The sequence below is a fragment of the Adiantum capillus-veneris genome, chromosome 9 (assembly GCF_014529385.1).
Source record: "Adiantum capillus-veneris isolate H3 chromosome 9, ASM1452938v2, whole genome shotgun sequence".
NCBI lineage: Eukaryota > Viridiplantae > Streptophyta > Polypodiopsida > Polypodiales > Pteridaceae > Adiantum > Adiantum capillus-veneris.
Window position 1 is genome coordinate 15,268,034 of NC_140939.1, and position 26,603 is coordinate 15,294,636.

Here is a 26,603-nt window from a genome sequence, read left to right on the forward strand (position 1 = left end):
TGCATCTTGAAAGTTATGGTGACATTCAAAATTCAAGAGGGGGGTATGTCACCAGCGTGTGACTACTATCTATCCTTTTTGTTGATTTCTTTCTTATTATCTATTTACTTTCACTTTTTGGAAACACCCCTCGGGAAATCTAACTGCCCTGCATTGCATAGCTAGTGTGGAACTGTCCAGAGGGAGTCTATGCCTGAGGGCAAGAGAGCACTAAGGTTGGACAAAGACTATGGTTAGCCAAAGTGGGGTCATTGACTAGCCAAAGTGGAATCCTTTGCTACAGAGGCTACATTTCAGTTTTGGGTGTGGCTGCAGTGTACAAAGGGGGTCAGATGACCTAGAAAGATACAATGGCAAAATCTCCTAAAATTTAGGGAACTGCTATTTTGGGACCTGAAAATGTGTTTGCGTCATTATCTCCGGAATGACAAGGGGAACATTTTCTTGCTCTGCCGTGAAGTCAACTGGGCAACCGGTTGGGAGATTTTTAGGCGGCAGCCTCGAAACGGGAAAATGCTTATAAATGTGCCAAGTGGCACCTTCTGGTGCACTTTCCTCATGCAAGAGAAGGGGGCGCTGATTTTAGAGAGGAGAAGGGCTTATTTGCAGATTTTTGTCACAGGTTAAGAGCTATGGAGTGCTTGCTTTCCCTCCTATGTACAGTGCGGTGCCAGGAATGTTGCCCTGCACGCTACGCACTGCCCTCTCTCTCTCCCCTATGGCAGTATGTTATGCCCCTCTAGTGGGCTTTTCATTTGACCAATGTACAGTTGTGTGGGTTCATGCGCGATTGCCGAGGCAAGAGCCTCTTGCACAGGTACTAGATTAGCTAGCGGCTAATCCCCCGTAGGTACAGGTGAATTCGGAGAGGTTTCACGCCAGAAATCTCGTCCGATTCAAAGGGCAAGTAGCCCTACAGGTGCGGGAGCTCGAGGACTTGCTACGGATGCGACCGGCACGCGAAACGGAGCCGGAAACAGTGAATTACAGCCTGCTGTGTATTTTTGCAGGTTTAGGGTTTTGGTCCTAAACGGTCCCTAATACCCCCAAGAGGTTCGGGGACGCGAGGGGACCGCTGTATAGGTGATCTGGCGCATTTTTGGGGCAGAAAACAGGGAATTCAGCGTGTTGCAGATTCTCGCCAGTTTTTGTTAAGTGCCCGTATGCGTCGGGAAAGTCAGTCAATGCGTGGGAATATTGACTGTGAAGGGTCCTAGTACAGTTATGCTGCCGAAATCGGGCTGGAACAGTTGAAATTCAGCCGAGCTTGTGCGGGGCAGCTTGTAGGGAACCACAGTGTTTATTCCCTCTTTTAAGCAATAAAGAAATACCGAAAGGGGCGCCTAAGTTAGGGGCCAATCTGGTGTCGGTCTACTCATACAGGTGCAATCTAGTAGCGTGTATCCCTTTCGCCTTTGTTGTGTCTTGAAAGTACAGGTAGAATAGACGACTAATAATGGGTGAAAGCTAAATCAAGGTTTGAAGTAAAGTCTACCGCCCTTTTTGGATTGTACAGGCCGATTACAGCGGGCAACAGAAATCAAGGAGATATTGCTAGTCAAGGGATGTTAGGAAATAAAGTCATGAGCGGCATTGCCTTGGGCGATATGTATACCAAATGTGGTGCCCTTAAACAAGCTAAGGCCATTCACCATTTATGGCCGCCCAATGGCCTCAACTTATGGCCGCCCAATAGCCTCAACATAGCCGCCCGGCCGTTTTAATTAAAAAAAAAACTATAAATAGTGTGAAAAGGGGAAACCCCATGGCGGGCAGCAGCAGCCGATGAGCGCAGGAAGGGGAGAGGGAGATGTTGCGCGCAGCATGAAGCTCGGATGAGCTTGCCATAGAGTCGAAAAATGCTCAGGAGCTCCTCGCGCAACAGTTCGGCACCAGTAGCGACGCTTTGTGTGCAAGTCGAAAAAACAGCTTGCCACGTCATAGAGAGGGTACCCATTAGCTACATCGCTAATGGGTAGGCCCTTTTCAGCAAGAAAAAAAGCCATGCAACCTATAAAGGGAAAGGGGGGCTCTCTTGGGCTCTCTCTTTAGTTTTTTTGGTTTTGTCTTCCCTTTTCATTGGAGCGCTCTCTCTAGGAGCAAGCCAAGCAAAGCTCTTGATTTCTTAAGCTCCATAGCCCAAGCTAAGCGTCATTAAGCTTTCATTAGCCAAGCCAAATCTTGATCTCATTAAGCTCTCATTAACCAAACTTAAGCTCGATTTCTTAAGCTCTTAAGCCAAGCCAAGCCTAAGCTCGATTTCATTAAACTCTCGTTAGCTAATCCAAGCCTAATCCTAATCTCATTACCCAAGCCTAAGGCGAATTATCATAAGCCCGCATAAGCCAAACCAAGAAAAGCTCTTGATTTCATTATGCTCTCTTAGCTGAGCCTCATCCTAATCTTGCTTAAGCCGATTTTCCTAAGCTCTTAATCATAAGACATCTTAATCAGAAGCCATCTTATCTTAAGCTCTAAGCTAAGAGTCCATAATCTCATTAACCAAGCTTAAGCTCGGAACGAGCCCTAAGCCAAAGCCCGAATTTCATTAAGGCAAAATTAGCCTTGATAACCATAATCTTAAGCTCTCCAAGCCATAATCTCCGAGCCCGTTCAAACCCGGTAACCTTAAACCGAGTTGGACCACCCAAGGCCATTGGAAGTCGAAGCTCCTAAGCCATGGCGGGAAAGCTGAAGGCAGTAAAGGCAGTTCAATTTCGATTTTCTTGATTAGCACCTGGATTAAACCGGGACAATTCTTGTAATTTGATTAAAACAGGGATACTGTTGCTTATTTGGTTTAAGGTAGATTGTCTGTTTTAAGCTCTGTTCCCATTAATTGTGTATGCTGCAACTCTTTTCCTCGCACCTCTCATAGCTAGGGGTCTGGTGCCTTCCCGGCTCACCTTTCGAATACAAATCCCTCGACATTCTTGGTGAACCTGACCCGAAACGAGCCAGGATGGGAGGTAAAGATGGAAATTCTAGCAGAGTTGATGCAGTTTATCGAAGATTACAATTTCAATAGATCTGATAAAAATCTAGCAGTTGCAAATCTGTCAAAAATGTTGGGCTTAGTTCAGAGAAGTAAAAGCCATGAAGATGAAAGAGCAGATTGATGATGCAGTGGAGATGGCACTTGGTGCCGCACATGAACAGTATTGAAATTTTCAAGGACATGATCTAGATGGACTCCTTGCATGTTATAAAGCGGAGATGAAGAACCGAGGAATTCCAGAAGATCGGACGATTTCGACCTTTGAAGAAGTGGTAACCTCTGAGTTTAATAAGGTTCGAGAACTGGCCGAAACATATTCAACGCAGTGGGACTATTTTGCAGATGGGTTTGTTCACAAAAGCTCGAAGATTATCGAGTTGGCAATGAAGGAGATTAACGAATGAAGCTAGATTGTTTTCTATAAAGAAGAAGGGGATCAGATGCAGTTCCTTAATTATGATCAATTTTGGGATTACATTTCTGCAAGAAGTAAAGCCAAGACAAATACAGCTTTGGAATTAGCAGATTCAACTTCAAAGGACCATATTTTGAGCAACCTATCAAAGGTAAATAATGAATTTAATGCTGAAACAGACATATACGATTTTTTTTCAAAGATTGCTCATATGGAAGGTACCTCGAATAATGGTTCTTCTAGTGAAGAGCTAGATTGTACAACGAAAATTTTTCAAGCTACTGACCTTGGCATGGGATGCTCTCAACAAGTCTATCAAGAAGATGAACCACTACAGGCTTCTAATGGATTTATCAACACTATAGCTGAGCAGGGCAGCAGATTTACGACAGGTGATTATATACAATAGCTAATGAAGTGGCCGAGATTGTGGACCTAACAGAGGATGAGCCTGAAGATGCTAAAGAACCTATGGTTGCTCCTAGCAATATGCTTGTTGATTCTATTATCACAGAAGCAGATTCCATAATTGATGGTTTTTTGGCCAATCTGAAGAAGAAGGTTATAGCAGTATAGAAGAGCTTTGTGATGCATGTAACCCTTCAGAGGGGGTGCCTGATGAACCTTTTCAAAGTTATAATGACTTGCTAAGTAGCATGGATGCAGATGACGAAGCAGAGGACGATATTGATGAGTTTGAAGATTGCCTAGATCATGCTGATTGCGAACAGGATATTGACATGGATTGTATATCTATGCTTATATACGGGCTGCAAGAGGAGCCAACTCCTATAGCTTTGATGAATGTTGAGACTGCCAAGGGTGATTTTCCCAAGGATACTATGGATGAAGATCTTCAGGATAAAGCTATTATCCATTATCAAACTAAAAAATCAGGTAAAAATCTCTTTGATGATACAGGTCCAGAAAGTCCTAAGGTTTTTCATAATGGCTATGAAGCTAGAGGGGGTGATGATGCTAAATCATCCTTGGTACTGCATAAAGTGCACAGGGATTTTCATTTTCTTGGACAATGTGTCAAATGTGACTGGATTTGGATACTATTTCTAGTAATTCTTATGTCAGTGATGTCCTGGCTAACAGTAAAAGGGAGTCAGAATTCTTTAATTCTTGCTGATAACGACCTTAAGTTACCAAAAGGTTATGAGATGTGGGTGCTGCAATATGCTTCAGGTGAAGCTCTAGTATATTGCGGAGCCCATCAATGCTATGTGATCTTAATGGTATTTGATCCAGGTGATTCGACAGATCTTCAAAAACAGGTTCATTATGGATGGGTATTTTTTGGTATACATTGTGGTTTCTTTCTGCTAGATCTAGGAATAGCATATTTGGAGGAGAAATGCTTGAAGTTGATTGATACAGGATATGTACGCTCATGTGGATATTATGCTGCGCCACTATTGGGGCAATTTCTTATTATCCCATTTGATCTTGGGAGCTATTGAAGAGCAACTTGCAGATTCAAGGATATCACTTATTTTCCTATAGCAGGTTACTTTATTTTCCTATAGCAGGTTACTTGGCAGTAGATTTTTTTTTGGATGTATGCTAAGACAGAAGTGTTTTTGGTTATATGATCAATAAGATTACATGGCTAGCTTCCAGTTGACATCTTTGGACAATTGTTATAGTATCTTCACATCTTTTGAAATGGTTTTGCTACCAGAACTTGAAGTAAAGGACTTGACGACCATTCCGTGTGCATACAGAGTAAGGCATACTTGAGCTTGACAGGGTTCCCTAAAGCGAGCTGATGGTCAAGCCGTGTGCATAAGTAACTGGAGCACTTGAGTCTGGCGGGGTTTACTCAACATATTTGTTTAACAATTGAAAGCTTTGGAGATACGACCACTACAGTTCAAAGATTTGTGATGGGACAACTACCAGATAATTGAGCTAGACTATTGATGCTATGATTTAAACCTTCTTTTGTTTTACATGTCTTTACCAACTACGTGAGCTTGATGACAAGTAGCTTAAGGTGTTTATAGCAAATGCAGCTTGAAGACCGGTTGGCATAGACCGGAGGCTGTGCAGGTTCAAGGGGGTGGATGTCGTGCCGCTCCGCTCCCATGACAAGAAAATGAGCAAAGGAATGCCAACCAGTTGTCTTTGAATCCTACATGATTATTCAACAGTTATAAGGGCTTGCTAACGAGCCAATGTTTAAGCTAAAAGTGAGCCAGATGCGGCTCTAAGGGCCAAAAGATGTCTAAACAGTGAGGATGCTTGAAGTGGTCATAGCTGGGATTTTATTGATTAAAGATGAAGTACTTGAAGGGCTCTACATGCCTGTCTTTACGACTCGTCAATCGGAGCTACAGATAAGAAGTTATGGCAGCTTAAAGTTTGAGTTGATTGCAAATACGTATCGGATTGAGCACCTGCTGATAAAAGGTCAAAGATGATAGGAATGCATGGGTCCGAAGTGTTCACTTCTAGGAGCATGTCGGTCTTTCCTGTTTGTCAATCGAGGTTTCGGTTGGCAAGATATGGCCAATTTAAGTATCGCCGGGGGCCGGCCTGGTCGCCTTGATCAGTAATTTTTGAGCTTCAGACAGATTCTGGGAAATGGAGCCGTCAAAGCACAATTGGCGGCAACTGAAGGCCCGTCTCCACTAGCAGTGTATTTTCGAGTTGGCCAGTATACAGGCTTAATGCGGTGCAGTGCCGATATATACGCCAAATGTGGCCGATACGAAAACATTTTGCCTTGACGGACACTTAAAACTTGCATCTTGAAAGCTATGGTGACATTCAAAGCACTAGAACGGGCAACAGAATTCAAGGTGATATTGCTAGTCGAAAATGTTGGAAAATGAAGTCATGAGCGCCATTGCCTTGGTCGATATGTATACCAAATGTGGTGCCCATTAAATATTGGCCAAGGGCCACAACAAAGGCCGCCCGAGTTAAAAACGGTCGCCCAACTTAACATGAGGGCCGCCCACTTTGTTAAAAATAAAGGAGTTTAGTGGGAAAGTAAGAAAAAACGAAAGGAAGGCATGGCGTGCAGGGAGGAAACGGCGTAGGGGAGAAGGAAATGCGCTCACGCAACGCTCTCTAGAGCTCGAGCCGCTTCGACACAGAAACGAAAAAAATAGAGCAAGCCAAGGCGATGCCTTTCGGCACTGGTTCGGGCGATTTCCATGCCGGCCCATCATACCCACTGCCACGTCATAGAGAGGCTACCCATTAGCGACATCGCTAATGGGTAGGCTTTTTTTAGCAAGGCAAAAAGCCATGCAACCTATAAAGGGAAAGGGGGGCTCTCTCGGGCTCTCTCTCGTGTGTTTTTTTTTGGATCCTCTTCTCTTCTCATTTAGCTCTCTCTCTGGAGAGAAGAAGCATAAGCTCGGATCTTAAGCTCTTCTGCCAAGCCAAGCCTAAGCTCGCTTTCATTAATCACTCATTAGCCAAGCCAAATCTTGATCTCATTAAGCTTTCTTAAGCCGTGCCTAATCTCAAACTCCTAATCCAAGCATAATCCTAATCTCATTACCCAAGCTTAAGCTCGGATTACCATAATCTCTAAGCCATAATCTCTAAGCCATAATCTCTAAGCCTGTTCAAACCCGGAATTAAGCCGGTAACCTTAAACCGAGCCGGACCAACCAAGGCCATCGGAAGTTGAAGCTCCTAAGCCATGGCGGGAAGAAGCTCAAGGCGGTACAAGGAAGTTAATTTTTATTAGCACCTGGATTAAACTGGGACAATTCTTGTAATTTGATTAAAACAGGGTACTGTTGTTTATTTGGTTTAAGGTAGACTGTCTGTTTTAAGCTCTGTTCCCATTAATTGTGTCTGCTGCAACTCTTTTCCTCGCACCTCTCACAGCCCGGGGCCCGGGGCTCGGTGCCTTCCCGGCTCACCTACAAATTCCCCGACAACGTCTTCACCATACCTGCACATCTGAGCCTCGACACCCCATTGTATCTGTGAGTCCTGGGCTGGAGCTGAGTGTGCTGCCACGCTAGAGTCTGTATCAGTTCTTTGAGATAGTTGAGTTATATGTTGTGGTCTACTGTTGTGTCTCTGTGAGCTCAGTTGTTGTCTATTGTTCCTTTGTTTCCAGTGTGTTTTGAGTGAGATTGTCACGCACATTGCACTGAGGAGCACCCACTGTAGAGAGCACGACACACTATCTTCGCTACAGGTGCTCTCATTTTGGCGATCACGGTGGGAACTCAACTGAAATGTCACTCTCTGTTGAGCTTGCTGGTCTGGTCCTCTCTCGCCTTGGTCCAACCAGCTCTCGTCCTGGTCTAGTCCTTCCTCGTCCCCGGTCTAGTCCCTCCTCGTCCCTGGTCCAGCCAGGTGGTCTAGTCACTCGACCTGGTCTAGTAGAGTCTAGACCTGTGTTCAGCTAGTTAAGGGTCTTCTTGCCCAAAGTTTGGTTGGGCTGGTGGTCACTGCATGACGCATACAAGGCGGTCATTTGAGCGTCAAAGCGCACTTCTAAGTCCTCTGAAGTACTACAACAGAAGGCGTCAACCCTTGGTACCTGGTAGAAGTCCACTAAGCTCATCACCCATACCTCCACATACGGCATCACCCATTCCTCCATCCGGTTCCACATCTTCTAGGTCACCTTCCCCAGTTAAGTTCTCTCCTATTTTGTTACAGCAAGCTATTGAGCAACAAGCTCCTGAGCAAGAGGCTATGGAGGCGTTGACCAGTGTGTTGGCCAAGGTAAACATCAAGTTTCCTACCTTCAAGGGACTCTCCTCAGAAGATGCAGACGACCATGCAAGGAGGTTTGTATCTCTATATAGAGGTCGTGGTCTTAATAGAGAAGATGCTTATTTGGTGTTGTTTCCATCAACATTGGATGGCTTAGCAGACAAATGGTATAGTCAGTTTGCAGAGAACCATTTTGCAACTTGGGCAGCTTTAAGACAACAGTTCTGTGCAGCATTCAGGCCAGGTGACTACCAGGAAAAGGTTTTGGATGAGCTGGCCAACATGGTGCTCTAGCCAGAGGAAACTTTTGCAGAACTCATGACTAAAACCAAGTCTCTGGTTGCCAAGCTTTTCCAGCAACCCGGTGAGTTTATGGTTAAGAAATGGGTGGAGAGAGCTCTTCCCAAAACTTCCCAGCAAAAACTCCGAGAGAGTTTCCGGCTTGACGCCACTCTGGAGGAGTTTGTCGCGGCTGCTACTAGGATAGAGGGAGCTAGGAAGCTGTTCACCAACTCCCCTCAGGTAGAGACCCCCTCGGTGTTTTCGGAAAGTCCTTCTGATCCGTTAACTTCTTTACGCAGGGAACGGAAGCCCTAAAGTGACAGCGAGCTCTTCAAGAGGAGAAATCAATCTCTCTCAGACAGGAGAAGGCCCCACATCACGACGCTTTGGATCAAATAAAGAGAGAGCTAGAAGAGCTTAAGTCTCAACAGGAGACTAAGGCTATGGTATGGTGCAGCTCGTGTCGCTCTCCAGGACACCCTCCTCAGGACTGTCCCCTTCGAGCTTACTGCCACATTTGTGAAAAGTCTGGACATGAGGACAAGGACTGCTACTACCTCAAGGGATTGCGACAAATACAGCAAAAGCTTGGTCCTACTCTTCAACAAGGGCCAGCACCTGCATTCAACATGGTCGCTCCCTGTGGCCATCCACATCACATGCCACCCGTATTGTCAGCCCCCCCCCTCCTATGCAAGGTATGCAGAGCACTTTTCCCTCTCAGAGCTTTTATCACACCCATGCTCCCTCCCAACCTCACAACTTCTATGCCTCCATCTCCAACTCCATGCACCAGGAGCAAGGATCACCTTGCTCGTCGACTCGCCCTTTGAATCGGCCCATTTTGTGCTACAGATGCGGGGAATATGGGCATCACCAAAGCAAATGCCCCCTACCAGAAGGGTCCCCTCCCTACCGTCATTGCCCTGAAACAAAGGATCACTACAGTAAAGATTGCCCTAAACTTCGTGCATCCACGACTGCGAACCCAAGTCAAAGCCAAAATGAGTTTACCTTTCCCAAGCTCAATTTGATAGCAGTGAGCCCCACTCCTCAACCACCCCCTTCTGCCCATGTGGTTACCACTCAAGAGAAGTTGCAGTTGGTAGAGGAGCCAGCGGGCGTACTCACCCGGGCCCAGAGAGCCACTCTCGGTCTTAGCATTCCAGCAAGTTCAACTCCCCTACACATTCTCACACCAGTGGATACCCTACCTTCAGCTGTTAACAAGCCATCCCCCAATGCCATGAAAGAATCCAAATCTTTGCTCTCCGATATTGATGAAGCTTTCTCGGAAGCAGTTTCCGATCTACAGAAGATCAAGATACCAGAGAAACCACTGGTAGAACAGAAAAAGCTTACATCAGAGACAGTCTTGAAGAACACCTTCCAAAAAGTGTCCCTCTATGACATGCTGCGACTAGATGCGAGTTTTAGAAGTAACACCCTTGCTGTTATTCAGTCACTGTACCCCGGAGCAAGTCTTAGTGGCGGCCTCCTCCCAGTGCGACCATCAGAGTCCTATATGATATCCAATCCCGCTGCTTCTCTCACTGATTATAGAAGCCCTCGCCTGACAGTGTCCGTTTTGGGGCATCAATTTTCAGGAGTAATTGTGGATGGTGGATTTGGCATCAATATGATGCCTGAGTTCACTATGATGGCTTTAGGCGTGGAGCCTACTCAACCTGTCCCCTTCACAGTAACATTGGCCGACCAGAGGACAGTATACCCCGTGGGCATAGTGGAAAAAGTGCCTCTGCAGGTACAAGATTTCACTTTTAGTTTGGATTTTGTTGTGATTCGTCTTCTTCAGCTGGAGGGCGGATTTCCCTTGCTCATCGGAAGACCATGGCTGCGACAAACTAAAGCACTTCATGATTGGGGAAACGATGCCATGTGGATACATACTCTTGGCTCCCCGATGCCACCAATTCGCCTAGGAGGAGGCATGGATCCCGTCGTGCAACATAGTTCTTTGTCCCTAGCAACCAGCCTTGAATTGGAACAGCCTACTCCACCTGACGGGTTAGATGAGGATCTGTTGGAGTGGTTGGATGCTACCAAATGTATGCCTTGTTTTGGAGTTTCGATTCACTCTTTGCCTGAAGGTACACCCTCTTCCAATGTTTCCACAATAACTAAACCTAATGAGCCACCTGAGCCAGCTACTGTAGCAGGCTACAGTGTCACTTTCACAGGACACACAGTTAGTACAGTTGGTCTGGTCTGGTTCACACTGGACGGACTCTTTGGGCTGGGCAGTGACACGTGGCAAGATACGGACGGTGGTGGTTTAGTGGACATCGTGGCCAAGTTACCACCATCACTCAGTTTGGAGATTGTTTAGGTGGCTGACATTTATGAGCCGTTGGTGGATCATCTGCTAGATATATGGTCGAGCGTCATCATTTGGAGTAGTGAGTCTATACACACATCACGTCTTCACCATCCCTGCATATCTGAGTCTCCACACCCCATTGTACCTGTGAGTCCTGGGCTGGAGCTGAGTGTGCTGCCACGCCATAGTCTGTATCAGTTCTTTGAGATAGTCGAGTCATATGTTGTGGTCTACTATTGTGTCTCTTGTGAGCTCAGTTGTTGTCTATTGTTCCTTTGTTTCCAGTCTGTTTTGAGTGAGATTGTCACGCACATTGCGCTGAGGAGCACCCATTGTAGAGAACACGACACACTCTGCGCGCTACAGCTCTTCCTCTTCCCGTAGAGTTTTCACCTGCTCCTTAATGCTTTCGAGCTCCTTTATCATTGAGGTTGATTTGCTCCCTTCTTCGCGGGGGCATTTTTGCAAGTTGCGAGTTCTCCCTTAAGTGCTTCGATCAACGCATCCTTTTCATTCATGCATTCTTCCATTTTTTATCTCGAGGATTCGAAGCAACAAGTGCATCCTCTAATCGTTTTTGCATCACGCATTCCATTACATTCACTTTTGCCCTCACTATAGTTTGCATTTCGACATTCAATGATGTGTACATCTCGTCATGCTTACCAAGCATCTCTTTGTCCCACTCTTTCCTCATATCTGTATATATAGCTTTTCTGTAAGTCTCCGCATTTGCATACATCTCTTTTTCAACGTCACCCCTCAAAAGGCTTACCTCCGCCTTACTCATTACCTGCACCTTCTCATACATTAAGTTATCCTTGACTCTCGAAAGTTTCTATGCTCTCATAGAGCCTAGCGAGAGTGTGCTCTCTCGAATCCTCCGCATAATGTCGCTTTCGATTTAGGCAGGCTTTCGTAAATATCATCCTCCCCGAGGTCAACTGATTGGTCCATCCTCAGGCACTTTGCACGAGGCCTTTCCTGTTGCTATCCACCATCATGCGCTATTCACACCCTCTCGGCCTGAAACTGTACAACGGTTGTATTCGCTGACTGTGTGCTAGTCTGCCGCCCAAGCCAGATCACTCACTGTTTGTAGACGAGATAGTAAGGGGGATTAGTTGCAGCCCAAAATTGCCCAGCAGATCTTTGTCGCACTGGTTGCAGAGTGCTTAGCATACCCTAGAGCTATTGTCGCACTGGTTGCAGAGTGCTTAGCGGACCCTAGAGCTATTGTCGCCCTGCATGCTACCTGTTGGGTGCTTTGCACGTGCTGCTACTGCCTGCTGTACCTGTAGCTGTGCATACCTGCTGCATTTGCTTGCGTGCACCTGCTACAGATTTGAGCTGCTTGCGTGCACCTGTTGCAAAGGTGGTGCATCACCTACTGTTGCCCCACACCAAAGCTGATGCGTAGAGAGAGAGAGAGAGAGAGAGAGAGAGAGAGAGAGAGATCTTCGTTTCAGATCATACGCTTGGAGTTCTCTCATTATGACTATTTGGATCAAGGAACTATTTCATCCAAAGATTTTGGATTATCCATGGTTGCGGCTGCAGATTTGTCTCGCTTAAATCATTACCTCGATAGAGTTGATGCACTTGGAAATGAAGAATCTTTCAAGGACTGTCGTGTTACTTTTGAGGTATTTATTGTTTAAGACCCCTCTCTCTCTCTCTCTCTCTCTCTCTCTCTCTCTCACACACACACACACACACACACACACACACACACACACACACACACTCTTTATCTTTAAATTACTTGTAGTTTCTCTTTTTATGTGGCTCTTGTGGTGCACCCAAAGTGGAACCTATTTGAACAATCTATACAATTCTTCCTTTACGCTGACTTCAACCTCCAATAAGATGTTAATATAGTCTTTCTATGTTCTCTGTCTCTTTGTGTCTCTCTGTCTCTTTCTCTCTCCTAGGGGCAATGACAAGGTTTCGGGTGCAACAATCATCAATAAGTGTCACACAGCAACAACAAATGTACAAAGGTTACAACAGGGTCACACATCATTGCCAACAAACTAGGCCCAGGCTGATTTTTGAAGCCCTTTCTAGCTTACATAGAAAGCTAGTTTAAGTTCTCAACCCTCCCTATTTAAGTACAGGGCCTGCCCTCAAATGGCACCATTTGAGTAAAAACTGCAAGAATCCTTACCTAAGCTGATCATTCCTAGTTGGCATGGACTGTACCTGCTCGAGCTCAATCTCTTTTTTGCAAAAGAAAACTACCAGCCATGGAGCAAATGTCCTTAATAAAGGGTACAAAGATATAGCTCAAGTCCACAGAACAGGAATTGGCCAAGGTCTATGAGGCTTGCAAACAAGGAAAATGGGTTGTCTATCGCTATGGTAAAGCCCTTATCAAGGAGTTTTAGATATCTAAGATGGACAAATGTCTATTCTAGGCCAAGAGAGCATGCTAAAGTGAGAGAATAAAAAAGGACTGGCAAGTATGCGACAGAAAAAGGAGGAGAAACCACCATATGGACTTCCATGAACCTAATACCGAGCTCAGTATTCTCATAGAGGGCCTTTCCATCTCTTCTTTACTCTTTCTCTTTCATTCTATCTCATAATTTCCATCTCTCTCTCTCTCTCTCTCTCTCTCTTCGGAGACTGATTCTGTCTACATAGATGGTACCATATCTAGACGCTTATGCACACAGGATCCGGGAAGACCTCTAGAGGAGCTCACTTATGTATTGACAGAGACACTGTAGGATGCAGCAGAGAGGCATACCGACACATTGAGCCTGGGCAACGACAATGTTCTGGGACCCAGAATAGCTGGTATGATGAGGAGTGTATAGAGACCAGAGCCCAACTTCAGAGGGAGGTACTTCTAGGAGTCATCACTCACAGGCTGTCATGGATTGCTTCTCGGTGTTTGATGTGACGAAAGGAGGGCGTTTCTAGCTCGATTATAGCAAGATTTATACCAGCTATTTTTGAGCCAGGATTCAGGCGAGGCATGGCGGCTTTTCCATGGGCATTGTCCCCCACGAGTCATCACTTCTACGGACGTATGGGGTCAGTATGCATCATCTCTACACAATCTTGGGGGAGCCACCTCTTCCAGATCCGCCAGAGCCATGCCCACACACGTGCTTTCTTTACCGCCGAGATGGTGAAGAAGGCCATTGACAAGATGAGGACTATGAGAGCATATGATCACGATGCCCTAGTAGCAGAGCATTTTATAAATGCCAGAGATATTCTTGCAGAGCTTCTAGCAGTGAAGTTCAACCGTGCCATATGCGAGGGCCTACCTGATACTTGGAGTTTGTCTACCATCATACCTATCTTCAAGTCTAGGGACCCTATGGAGCTTGAGAACGACTGCCCTATCATGATTGGACACTTATTGGCACGGTTGTACGCATCCATCCTTGAGCAGCAGTTGAGTAGATGGGCAGAGAGAGGGTGTACAGGCAGCAGAACAGGCGGGTTTTAGGAGAAGTTTCTCTACTCTTGATCATATTCTGACATTTAGAGCCATTATTGAGGAGGGAAGATCACGTAGGAGATGATTCTATTGTTGCTTTGTGGATTTCTACAAAGCCTTCGATACAGTGCCCATAGCTAGATTGATGCATAGAGTGTAGGAGATGGGGGTACCAGAGAGTTGATAAATCCGCAAAGCCTTCGACACAACGCCCAAAGCTAGATTGATGCGTAGACTGCAGGAGATGGGGGTACCCAGAGAGTTGATTTGGGGGATTATGGCTCTATACAGGTCACTAGTGGGGCATGTACGCACTCGAGAGGGGATTTCTGATTTGGTTCAATCCACTACCGGGGTGAAACAGGTCTGCCCACTATCTCCTTCACTATTTGTCATGTATGTGGATGAGGATGCTGACTACATTGAGAGGGACGGTGATAGAGGAGCACAGTTGGCAGGGACATGTATCCCACTATTGTTATATGTTGATGATATTGTGTTAATTTCTGACTCCTTGAAGGGAATGCAACGTCGTTTAGATGCTTTGTACATATTGGCCCACGGTGGTGGATTGTCTGTTAACATGGGGAAAACCAAGGTTATGATGTTTAACACCACACCACAATGGATCAGGAGGTCAACACCCACATTTACATATGGCGAGGAGGCAGTGGAGTATACAGATGCATACACCTACCTTGGAGTAGTCTTCAGTGGACCGGTGTTTAATGTGTTCACAAGTTCAGTTTGAGGAACTTCGAACAAAGCTCTGGCTTTTTGACAGTCTAGTGGCTTCAACTATGCTTTATTGAGTTCAGATTTGGGGACCCTCGGTGGACAACCATGGCAGATCTCGTAGCATTGATGGATGGAGATGTATGGAGAGGCCTTTAGTCTCTGTGATCTCTCGGATGATTTGGGCTAAGGCCTCGGTGCCACATGAGATTATTCGAGCCAAGCTAGCTGGCCCCCCTCTCGTTGTCCAGGCACTTACTAGATCAGTATCCTTCATGCATAGTTTATGGGACCTCCCTAGAGACAGATATGCTCGACTAGCTCTTGAGTCATACAGAATGGTGGTTTGGGAAGATGACATCATGGTTTCAGTCACATGGTTTCAACATGGATATGTTGCCTTTGTTCGAGTACTCCTTGGACGCACCCCACACGGACAGAGATAAGTAGACTCATACGTCAGGATTTGATTCAGCTTGATACCAGGAGCACATGGATACAGTAGACACGAGCTGGGCATGAAGATGGCTTTCTATAGAGAGCATCTTCTCCAACTAACAGAAAATGGATATGCGATCAGACCGGCCTATATGGACATTCATGTATCCTATGGGATACGATGTGCTATTGCAGATGCACACATCATCGCATCAGCTAGAGATTGAGACTTGCAAATTCAGGAGAGTACCAACAGAGGCTAGGATATGCCAGTTGTGACATATAGAGCCAGAGACAGAGTTTCATCACATTTGTCATTGCCTGGTATACTATGAGATACGAGGCCGCTTTCATTGTCTATTCAGAGAGGGCTTTGGACTGTTGGCTAGAGTCATGAGATATCAGGATGAGAGATGCCCCGGGTTGTTTTTGCTAGAGCTGTGCAGACACAAGGAAAGTCGCTTGAGGAGATCAGGTAGTGGGAGACATTCACGAGATCACTGACTTCTTTAGAGCAGAGACTCAGTAGCCAGATGAGCATGCTTCACAGGAGACAGACTTTAGAGCCCATATATACCAGAGGCATATTAGTTGACAGAGCCATTGAGCTCGGAAGAGCTAGACGCCCATGTCTAAGAGGGCGACCACGACATTGATGGAGGCTCCATCAGAGGACTAGGACTATTCTAGCACAACATGGGAGGCACACATGTAGACATTGACGAAGCTCTTGAGTGAGTAATGCAATATTTTCTCAGACAACGCCCTATGCCGGGCATCCTCGGGCATTGATGATGATGATGATGATGATGATTTTAGTCATTCACTTTACTTCATTTTTATTTTTATTTTTGTACCCAGATATTGGATTAGATCCAGCAAGATTGTATCAGCTTGATCTCATAGGTCATTTTGGCCTTTTGAAGACGTTTAACGTAACACTTCATTCTCTCTCTCTCTCTCTCTCTCTCTCTCTCTCTCTCTCTCTCTCTCTCTCTCTCACTTTGGCCTTTTGAAGACGTTAATATAACATTTCATTTCATTTCATTTCTCTCTCTCTCTCTCTCTCTCTCTCTCTCTCTCTCTCTCTCTCTCTCTCTCTCTCTCTCTCTCTCTCTCTCGTTGGGGTGGTCCCGTCGCCCACGGATGAGAGGGCCCTCTCGATATCGACACAGATTGCGACAGAGGATCCATACCATACTGGCGTGACGTAGGAGCTGTCCGGATACTGATGTATATGTATATGATGCCTCGACTGTCAGAGAGCTCCATTGCATCAGCTCACCCTTTGTATTCCCTTTGTATCAGCTTTCACCCCACCCCTACCCACTATTTTCTTTTCAGTTCTTTGTACTTTTTGTACCCAAACCTGGTATTAGATTCACCACATGTAACCTTTTGGTCTCATAGGTCATTTTGGCCTTTTGAAGACGTTAATATTACATTTCATTTCTCTCTCTCTCTTCTCTCTCTCACACACATACACACACATTGCCTGGTGAGTATCTCCAACCGGTTACAACTCCTTAGCTGCCTTTGAAGTCTCTGGTGTGTGTCTTGGATTCCTTTAAACACTTCGCCACAATGTGATGTGTCTCACCACAACAGTAACAATTCAGCCTTCTACTTGGGTGTCAACTCAGTCTGAAGCGAATGGTGCCTCTTTACAAACCTCTTAACCTCTTTCTTATTGTCACAACTGTTGACGTGTCAACCATTAAAGGGCAGGTTAGGACTCTCTAATCCTAACCCTAGCCAGCTTGCAGATCTCGGCCTAGCAGAAGAAGTAGAAGAAGTCTTAGCCAACTTACATAGCCCGTTCGAGGGGCCTAAAGATAAAAAGGGGTTAGGACTTTAAAATCCTAACCCTACTAACTTGAAGTTTAGTGGCCAAAAGTTACTCCCAATAGAATTGGATACTCTATCTGGAAAGCTATGAAAATAGAAAATGAATAGAAAATCTAAAATCTAGGTCTTATCATACATTGATGGGTAGGTGGGAGGGGTTAACAGAGTAAACATGGTGAACACACACAAACTCACACACACACAAGAAGAAGAAGAAGAAGAGTATTTTAACGTCATAGGAAACTATCCCGAGAGAGAGAGAGAGAGAGAGAGAGAGAGAGAGAGAGAGAGAGAGAGAGAGAGAGAGAGAGAGAGAGAGAGATGTGTAATATTAACGTCTTCAAAAGGCCAAAATGACCCATGAGACCAAAAGGTTACATATGGTCAATTTAATACAAGGTCTGGGTACTAAAAGTACAAAGAACTGAAAAGAAAATAGTGGGTAGGGGTGGGGTGAAAGCTGATACAAAGGGGCATAGAAAAGGGGGAAGGGGGGGGGGGGGGGGGGGGGGGGGGGGGGGGGGGGGGGGGGGGGTAAGCACTCTGTTGGGATGGCTCCTATGTCGCGCTAGTATAGTATGGATCCTCTATCGCAATCTGCGTCGATGTCTGGAGGGCCCCCTCATCCGTGGGCGACGGGACTGCCCCAACTCTATCGCCTAATCAAGCAGTATGCCTCTGGTGCTGCTATGTTGTGGGGGCTGCTCGAACTCCTCTGTCTGTTGACTGAAAGAAATCTGTAATCTTTCGCTGTCGCTGGTTCTCTCTCATTGTGCCCCTTTTCAAGAGGTCCTCTCTCTGTGTCTTCGAATCTCCAGTAAGTATAATCGGAGGCATTTCTGATCCTGGTATCTCATGACTCTAGAAAGGGGTCCAAAACCCTCTCTGAATAGATAGTGAAAGCGGCCTCGTATCTCATAGTATACTGGGCAGTGACATATGTAATGTAGCTCTGTCTCGGGCTCTATCTGACACACCTGACAAATCTTGGACTCAGGGGGTACTCCTCTAAATTTTCCTGTCTCGATCTCTAGCTGATGTGAGGATGTACGTATCTGACCGATAGCACATCGTATCCTGTGGGATAGATGAGTATCCATGTATCCAGGTCTCATCACAAAACCATTCTCCGTAAAGCCATCTTCGTACCAAACTCGTGTAGGCTGTATCCATGTCCTCTTCGTATCCAGCTGAATCAAGTCCTGTCTGAGGAGCCTGGTAATCTTTGCCCTAGTGAAGGACATGGAGGGTGCATCAAGAGAATACTGAAATGGGGGTAGCCGACCCATACTTAAGCCATGTAATTGAAACCAAGATGCCATCTCTGCATACCAACATGATCTATCTCCTTGCAATGCCAATTGTCGCAAAGACTCTAGTGCTAATCGAGCATATCTATCTCTAGAGAGAGCCCAGATGCTATGCATAAATGCAACTGTGATCAAGTGAGTGCCTCCACTACCAATGGAGGAGCAGCGAGCTCCGCCCTAACAATGTCATGTGGTATTGAGGCCTCGGCCCTGGTCATTCGAGAAATCATAGATACCAAGGGTCTCTCCGTACATCTCCATCCATCGGTATTGCCAATTCTGCTATGATGATCAACTGAGGGGCCCCATATTTCCACTCCGTATAGCATGGCCGAAGTGACCAAAGTGTCAAAGAGCCAAAGCTTTGTCCGAGGTTCCTGGAACTGAACCTGTGAACATATCCTCTCAAGTCTCCCTAGTGCTGCATAGGCTCTGGTCAATCTCGTTTCCGCTGAGAGAGAGAGAGAGAGAGAGAGAGAGAGAGAGAGAGAGAGAGAGAGAGAGAGAGAGAGAGAGAGAGAATGAAATGTTATATTAACGTCTTCTAGAGGCCGAACTCGGCCTATGAGACAAAACCATGTACATGTGTGTATCCTTTGGGTATAGTGATACAAGACTAGAGGTGAGGTGGTACAGTGCTGCAGTAATCAGATAAGAGGTGGGGTAATACATGTGCCAGTATACTGAGGGATGGAGCTCTATCTCCAGTAGATATGAAACTATATGCTCAAAGGGTACAATGTTGAGATGCAATCTAGCTCCATCTGGTAAAAAACTGAGGGTGTAGGATATCATGCATAGGAGGGTAGGGTGTGAAGAGCCCCTGTAGTATGGCAGCCGAGTCGGAGATGACTCGCTGTATCTCTCTCTATCTCGCCTGCTCATGCTGTGTCCGAATCTAGTAGATCTCCCTTTGGTGTGCTCGTCGAGCACGATATCCCATTGCTCTGGGTCGTCTCCTGGCTCGGATCACATTTGCCTGCTAGAGAGTGATCCCTCTATGTGTAGTCGTAGCAAGTGGTGCTAGAGTCGCTCAATGAAAGAAATCTGTAAGTTAGGACTGTCTACTCCCACTGGATGACTGTAGTATCAGGTCTCTATGTCTCTTAATCTCAAGGAGAAAGCACCCAAGCTGTGTCTGGTCTCTAGACTCCATAAGCTCTCTGAGTGTAGGTTGCCCTAAACAGGGTAGGGTAGTGGCTGCGGATATCCTGGTAAGCTCGGCATGTACAAACATAATGCTCCTCGCTCTCCGCCTCTGCTGTATATACCCTACATATCCTCTGGTCTCTGGGAGTATGTGATGCTCGGCCTGTCTCAATCTCTAATCTGTGTGATGAAACTCTAAGCTGTAATGGCTACTCTGGCACTGTGAGACATGTAAACATCCATGTATCTAGGCCTCTGGATGAAGCCATCCTCTAAAGTAGTCAAGAACTGATCGCTGTAGTAGTACATCTTCGGTGGAAGAGGCGGTCTCGGTGTGATCCATGTCTCTCTGATATACAGCTGCCAGAGAGAGAGAGAGAGAGAGAGAGAGAGAGAGAGAGAGAGAGAGAAATGAAATGAAATGAAATGATGTATTAACGTCTTCAAAAGGCCAAAATGACCTATGAGACCATCATATACAAAGTGGTGAATCTAATACAATGTCTGAAGTACAAGTACAAGAAGTACAGAATGTAAAAAATGAAAACTGAAAATGAAGTGTGAAATGTGAAATGTGAAAATGTAGAATAGGCCCTCAATGACACTCTGGGTGTCGTGCTAGAATGCCTCTGATCCTCTGTTGGAGTCTCCGTCGATGGAGTGTGCTCCTGTGTCTCGGTCGTGGTCGTCTCGATCTCCCGAGCTCAGTTGCCCTGTCAATGAGGGTGCCTCTGGTATGAATGTGGGTACAACCCTGTGCTGGTGGTTGGTCTCCTGGCTCCCTCGATCCAAAGAAGTCTGTGATCTGTCCCTGTGATTGTCGTACTCCATGTCTCCTTAGCAGACTATCTCTATGTCGGTGTAGCTCAAGTAGATATAAGCCAAGGCATCTCTGATCCTGATATCTCATGACTCTATCTAGGGGTCCAAAACCCTCCCTGAATAAGCAATGGAAGCGCCCTCGTGTCTCATAATACACAGTGCAGTGGCATATGTAGTGTAGCTCTGTCTCTGGCTCTCTATCGCATAGTTGGCATATCCTAGACTCTGGTGGTATCCCTCTGAATCTACCCGTCTCAATCTCCAGCTGGTGTGAGGATGTGCGAATCTGACCAATAGCACATCGCAGAACATGAGACAAATGAGTGTCCATGTAGCTCGGACGAATCACAAACCCATCTCCCAAAAGTTGGAGACGATGCTCTTTGTAGAATGCCATCTTCGTGCCCAACTCCTGCATCGGCTCTACCCATGTCCTCTTGGTGTCCAACTGTATAAGATCTCGACGAATGAGTCTAGTGATCTCCGTCCGTGTGACTAGCGGGGAGGGTGCATCTAGAGAAATGAAATGATATATTAACGTCTTCAAAAGGCCAAAATGACCTATGAGACCATCAGATACAAAGTGGTGAATCTAATACAACGTCTGAAGTACAAGTACAAAAAGTACTGAAAGTAAAAATAAAAACTGAAAATGAGTGTGAAATGTGAAATGTGAAAATGTAAAATAGGCCCTCAATGACAATCTGGGTGTCGTGCTAGAATGCCTATGATCCTCTATTGGAGTCTCCGTCGATGGAGTGTGCTCTTGTGTCTCGGTCGTGGTCGTCTCGATCTCCCGAGCTCAGTCGCCCTGTCAATGAGGGTGCCTCTCGTATGAATGCGGGTACAACCCTGTGCTGGTGGTTGGTCTCTTGGCTCCCTCGATCCAAAGAAGTCTGTGATCTGTCTCTGCGACTGTCGTGCTCCATGTCTCCTCAACAGACTATCTCTATGTCGGTGTAGCTCAAGTAGATATAAGCCAAGGCATCTCTGATCCTGATACCTCATGACTCTATCTAGGGGTCCAAAACCCTCCCTGAATAAGCAATGGAAGCGCCCTCGTATCTCATAATACACAGTGCAGTGGCATATGTAGTGTAGCTCTGTCTCTAGCTCTCTACCGCATAGTTGACATATCCTAGACTCCGGCGGTATCCCTCTAAATCTACCCGTCTCAGTCTCCAGCTGGTGTGAGGATGTGCGAATCTGACCAATAGCACATCGCAGACCACGAGACAAATGAGTGTCCATGTAGCTCGGACGAGTCACAAACCCATCTCCCGAAAGTTGGAGAAGGTGCTCTTTGTAAAAAGCCATCTTCGTGCCCAACTCCTGCATCGGCTCTACCCATGTCCTCCTGGTGTCCAACTGTATTAGATCCTGCCGAATGAGTCTAGTGATCTCCGTCCGTGTGACTGGCAGGGAGGGTGCATCTAGGGAATACTGAAAAGGAGGCAATCTATCCATGCTGAGACCATGCCTCTGAAACCATGAGGTCATCTGCGCATACCAACATGATGCATCTCCTTGCATCGCTAACTGTCTAGAAGACTCAAGAGCCAATCTAGTATATCTGCCTCTATGTGTATCCCATAGAGTGTGCATAAAGGACACTGATCTAGTAAGAGCCTCAATCTCAATAGGAGGGGCGGCTACCTCCGCTCGAATAATCGCATGCGGTACGGAGGCCTTGGCTCTAATCATCCAGGATATCATAAATACCAAGGGTCTCTCCATGTTCCTCCAACTGTCATGATTCACAGATGGTCCCCAAACTTGGACCCCATAAAGCATAGCTGAAGCAACCAAAGTATCAAAGAGCCATAGCTTTGTTCGTGGTTCTTGAAACTGAACCTGCGAACACATTCTCTCTAGCCCTCCCAATGCCGCATAGGCTCTGGATAGTCTAGTCTCTGCTGCTCTCCTCAGAGTAAACCTCGGTCCCGTGAATACCACCCCCAAATATGTATATTCATTTGTGTACTCCACAGTGTCCTGACCATATACGAGTGTAGGTGCCGATCTCTTGACCCACTATGGTGTGCTGTTAAACACCATAACCTTGGTTTTACCAAGGTTCACAGACAGTCCACTATCCTCTGTAAAGTTGTGCAATGCATCTAATTGTCTCTGCATGCCCTCTGGCGACTCTTATATCAACACAATATCATCAGCATATAATAATAAAGGAATCCATGTCCCTGCTAGCTGAGCGCCTCTATCACCCTCTCTGTCAATGTAGTCAGAGACCTCATCTACATACATACCAAAAAGTGTAGGGGACAAAGGACACCCCTGCTTCACTCCAATAGTGGAATGAACAATGTCAGAAATCCCCTCAAGAGTGCGTACCTGGCCAGTCACTGAGCCGTATAAAGCCATGATCCCCCAGATGATCTCTGTGGGTACTCCCAACTTCAGTAGCCTGTGCATCAATCTGGCCCTCGGCATTGTGTCAAATGCTTTGCGGAAGTCCACAAAGCAACAATACATCCGTCTCCCATGTGCCCGACCCTCCTCAATAATGGCTCTGAGTGTAAGAATATGGTCCAAAGTGGAGAAACCCCTCCTGAATCTAGCTTGTCCTGCTGCTCGTATGCCCTCATTTTCTGCCCATTTACTCAGTTGTTGTTCAAGAATGGATGCATACAACCGTGCCAATGTGTGCCCTATCATAATAGTACGGTAGTTCCCTGGCATAGTGGGGTCCCCTGCCTTGAAGAGAGGTACAATAGTAGATAATCTTCAGGACTCGGGTAGTCCCTCACACATGATACGGTTAAACAACCGCGCAAGAACCTATGACAGTAAATCTCTAGCATGTATCAAGTGCTCTACCACCAAACCATCATGATCATATGCTCTCCTAGTCCTCATCCTGTCAATGGCGTTCTTCACCATCTCAGTGGTAAAGAAGGTACTACTGGCTGGACATGGTTCTAGAGGGTCTGGTAATGGTGGTTGCCCAGGTACTGTATATAATGATGCTGCATACTGACCCCAAATCTCGGGAGAGGTAATCACTGGAGGAGGTGAGTGCTCATGGAAGAGACGCCAGGCCTCACCTGAATCTCAGCTCAAAAAGAGCTGATACAAATCACATTCCATCTGGGCTAAAAAGGCCCGCTTCTTCCGTCACACTAAGCGCCGAAGGGCAATCCAAGACTGTCTATATGTAATGACTCCAAGTATAAGCTCGCTTTGAATCTGAACTCTCATCTCTCTGCATTCCTCATCATACCAACTATTCTGAGGCATGTTCCCAGAATGTCTTCTCTGATCTGGTTGAGTGTGTGGGTATGCCTCTGCTGCAGCCCCATGCAAGATCTCCGTCAATAAAGTGGTGATCTCTTCCACTGTATATACAGGCTCGGCTGCCCACATGCGTCTGTAAATTTCTTCCACATAAACTGAATCCGTCTCTGGTGTAAAAGTATACCGTGTGTGTGCAATCCCCCGTGGTGTCTGAGAGGCACTATACTGGAAAGAGACTGAAAAAGTCAGGAGAGCATGGTCCACTGCTACTCCAACAGGCCTAAGACCCACACTGAGATCCTGAATATTAGAGATGAAGCTCGGTGAAGTCATGACATAGTCCACCGTACTGGCCCCATGTCTGTGTGGAAAGCATGTGAATCCCCCAGACGAAGGAAAAATGAGAGAGAGAGAGAGAGAGAGAGAGAGAGAGAGAGAGAGAGCCGATGGATTTCCCACCTACCCTCTTAAGGGCCCTCCACACTGTCACCAATGTTGTATTTGCTTTAGATTGCATAGGTGGAATGTACACGACTGCAATGCCTCAATGCACGACTTGGCTCGACTCTAGGGTAATGGTAGCCGCATTAACTCTTCAAGGCGAAGCACTGATTTGATGCACCAATGAGAATGGCGTGATAGCTGTGGATGGCCACCAAGGGGAAGGTCTAGGACTTGTGCCCCTTTAGAATGTTCTAGCAGGAAGGTGTACATACAAGGCAAGTCACCCATGTAGTGCTAGCTAGCGGGGTGTCCCCCCCCTCCCCTTCAAAAAAGAAAAAGGTGTCGGGTGGAAATCAAAGAGAGAAGGTGGTTAATGGAAAAGAGTGTGTAATAGTTGTTGATCAGTTCATCCTATTTGTAGCGTATTTCCAATTTAGATACATTCTGATCAGAATTTTTGAGTATTTATCTTTCACTACTTCAGGAGTTTCATAACTTCTCAGATCTTCGAAAAAAGTTACAACCCTTGGCAACGGCAATCAATATCTATGGAGAAACATATGGGTTGCTCACAAAAGAAGATTTCCAAAGAGCTGCATGTCAGGTGGATCTTGTTATCAGCATCTTGATTGTTTGCCATTGCATTGTCCGTGACACGAATGCTTGTGTGTGCTTTACATCGCAATGCACAAACTTATCCTCTTTTGCACGCATTCACAACATACGTGCAAACAAGGGGTAAGCATGCTTACATTGTGATTCACAACACAGACTATTTCGTGTTTCCATGCATGCACAATCGATCATTTTCATCCATGACTTACTACTCATCCCTCATTTTCATCTATGGCTTATGCATATCCCTTTGCTTACAATTATGTGTGCAGGTTTGCAAAGTTCCATTGTCAGACAAGGTTGTGGACATAGTTTTTTACATTTTTGATACCAATAACGACGGGAATCTCAGCACTGAGGAGTTTCTTGGAGTTCTAGAACGAAAAGAGCACAATGGTTCAGAGTATATGGAATCAGACATTCTAAGTTTTCTCAAGTGCTGGTGGGACTGTGCATGCAATTGCCGTGGCTAAGCTTAAAAGTTAAAAAGAAAAAGAAAAAGACTTCTAGTCCATAGTACGGAACAGTGATTCTTTTGGGTGATGTTTGTTCCTACTCTTTTAGTGTTTCTCAATTGGTATATGGAGTGTTATGGGCTTGGAAAGCATAGCTCGTAGGGGACACTGCATTTGCATTTAGGCTGCATCAGATCGTGACCGGCCGACACTTTTGGTCTGGTCATCGGTGTTTTGCCCGCCCGCCGAAACGGTTGGCGGTACATAAAAGGCATGTCTGCAATTGAGCAATGGAATCAAGGATGTCTATCTTTACACTCAATACATAATTCATAAAAGTCCAGGATCAACATGTAATAAGAGTAATGATTCTGGGCACAAAGCTTTATTATACAACACAAAACACCACCCAAACTTGATAAATGTCTGAAAACATATGACTTTTGATTCTGGGTTTTTTGTCATTTGTAAAGTTTTTGTCTGGCTAATAATGAGCCACAGTATGTAAATGCTTTGGTCCGTGACGAAAACCTAGGAAAGTGTAATCCAACCTACACATATTGGGATTAACCTCTAAATTTTAAATTTAAGGGTGAGAAACTACAATATTTGAGGAATTTAGTGAAGAAACCCTCGAATATAGTCAATTTACTTTTGAAATCTCTCATATCTAAGTTTTACAAGGTTTTGGAAAAAGGTTTTGTCGAGCACTGAATGAATACATGTGAAAGTTGTACACCCCTTGATCTCCTAAAAATTAGCATAAAATTTATAGACGAATGGCTGCATAGTAAAATCGGAGTAGGGGCTTCAAATTTCAAAAGCTTGAATAGAAATCACTCCTTTTGATTTTTTAGCTGGTTCTACCTTTTATAAATCCCATTAAAACAAGTTTTTTGGACCAAGATTACTAGTTTATAATTAGTGAGTTGTACGCTGAAGAATCAACTTAAAACCACAAAAAGTTATAGATGTTTTCTCAACATGAGAAAAACGGCCACTTTCATGCCTTCATCCTCACTTCGAAGTGCGAATATCGGGAGAAGTGAGAAAAGTAAGGAGGTAAATATTAAGCATTGCAGTGTTGAAAAGTAGATAGTGGCAAATATTATGCATTCAAAGCATGAAACTCTCTTTTATCACTTTCAGCAACGATGGCGCGGTCATCGCTTAAGTGAGAATATTCATAGAAATCTTGTTTTTCCCACTTGGAAGTCACAAAACATGTGCAAAAACCCATTTTCAGAGGTAAAAGTGTGAATATTAAAATTAACACCTCTTGTTTTCTACTTGAGAAAACTCTAAAGCTTGTTGTGTACATGTGCATAA

General features: G+C 45.5%; 1 protein-coding gene across 2 annotated transcripts in view; it reads left to right on the forward strand.

Moving 5' to 3' along the window:
• LOC147450158 (calcium uptake protein, mitochondrial-like) overlaps positions 1 to 25,721 on the forward strand; it is a 76,501-nt gene extending 50,780 nt beyond the window's left edge. For both annotated transcript variants that reach the window (XM_086519466.1, XM_086519465.1), the window contains 3 exons: positions 12,213 to 12,389; positions 24,689 to 24,808; positions 25,092 to 25,721. In XM_086519466.1, the coding sequence (XP_086375592.1) occupies positions 12,213 to 12,389; positions 24,689 to 24,808; positions 25,092 to 25,292 (498 nt within the window). In that variant the 3' untranslated portion in view covers positions 25,293 to 25,721. The remainder of the gene's footprint in view (positions 1 to 12,212; positions 12,390 to 24,688; positions 24,809 to 25,091) is intronic.
• Positions 25,722 to 26,603: the final 882 nt, after the last annotated feature.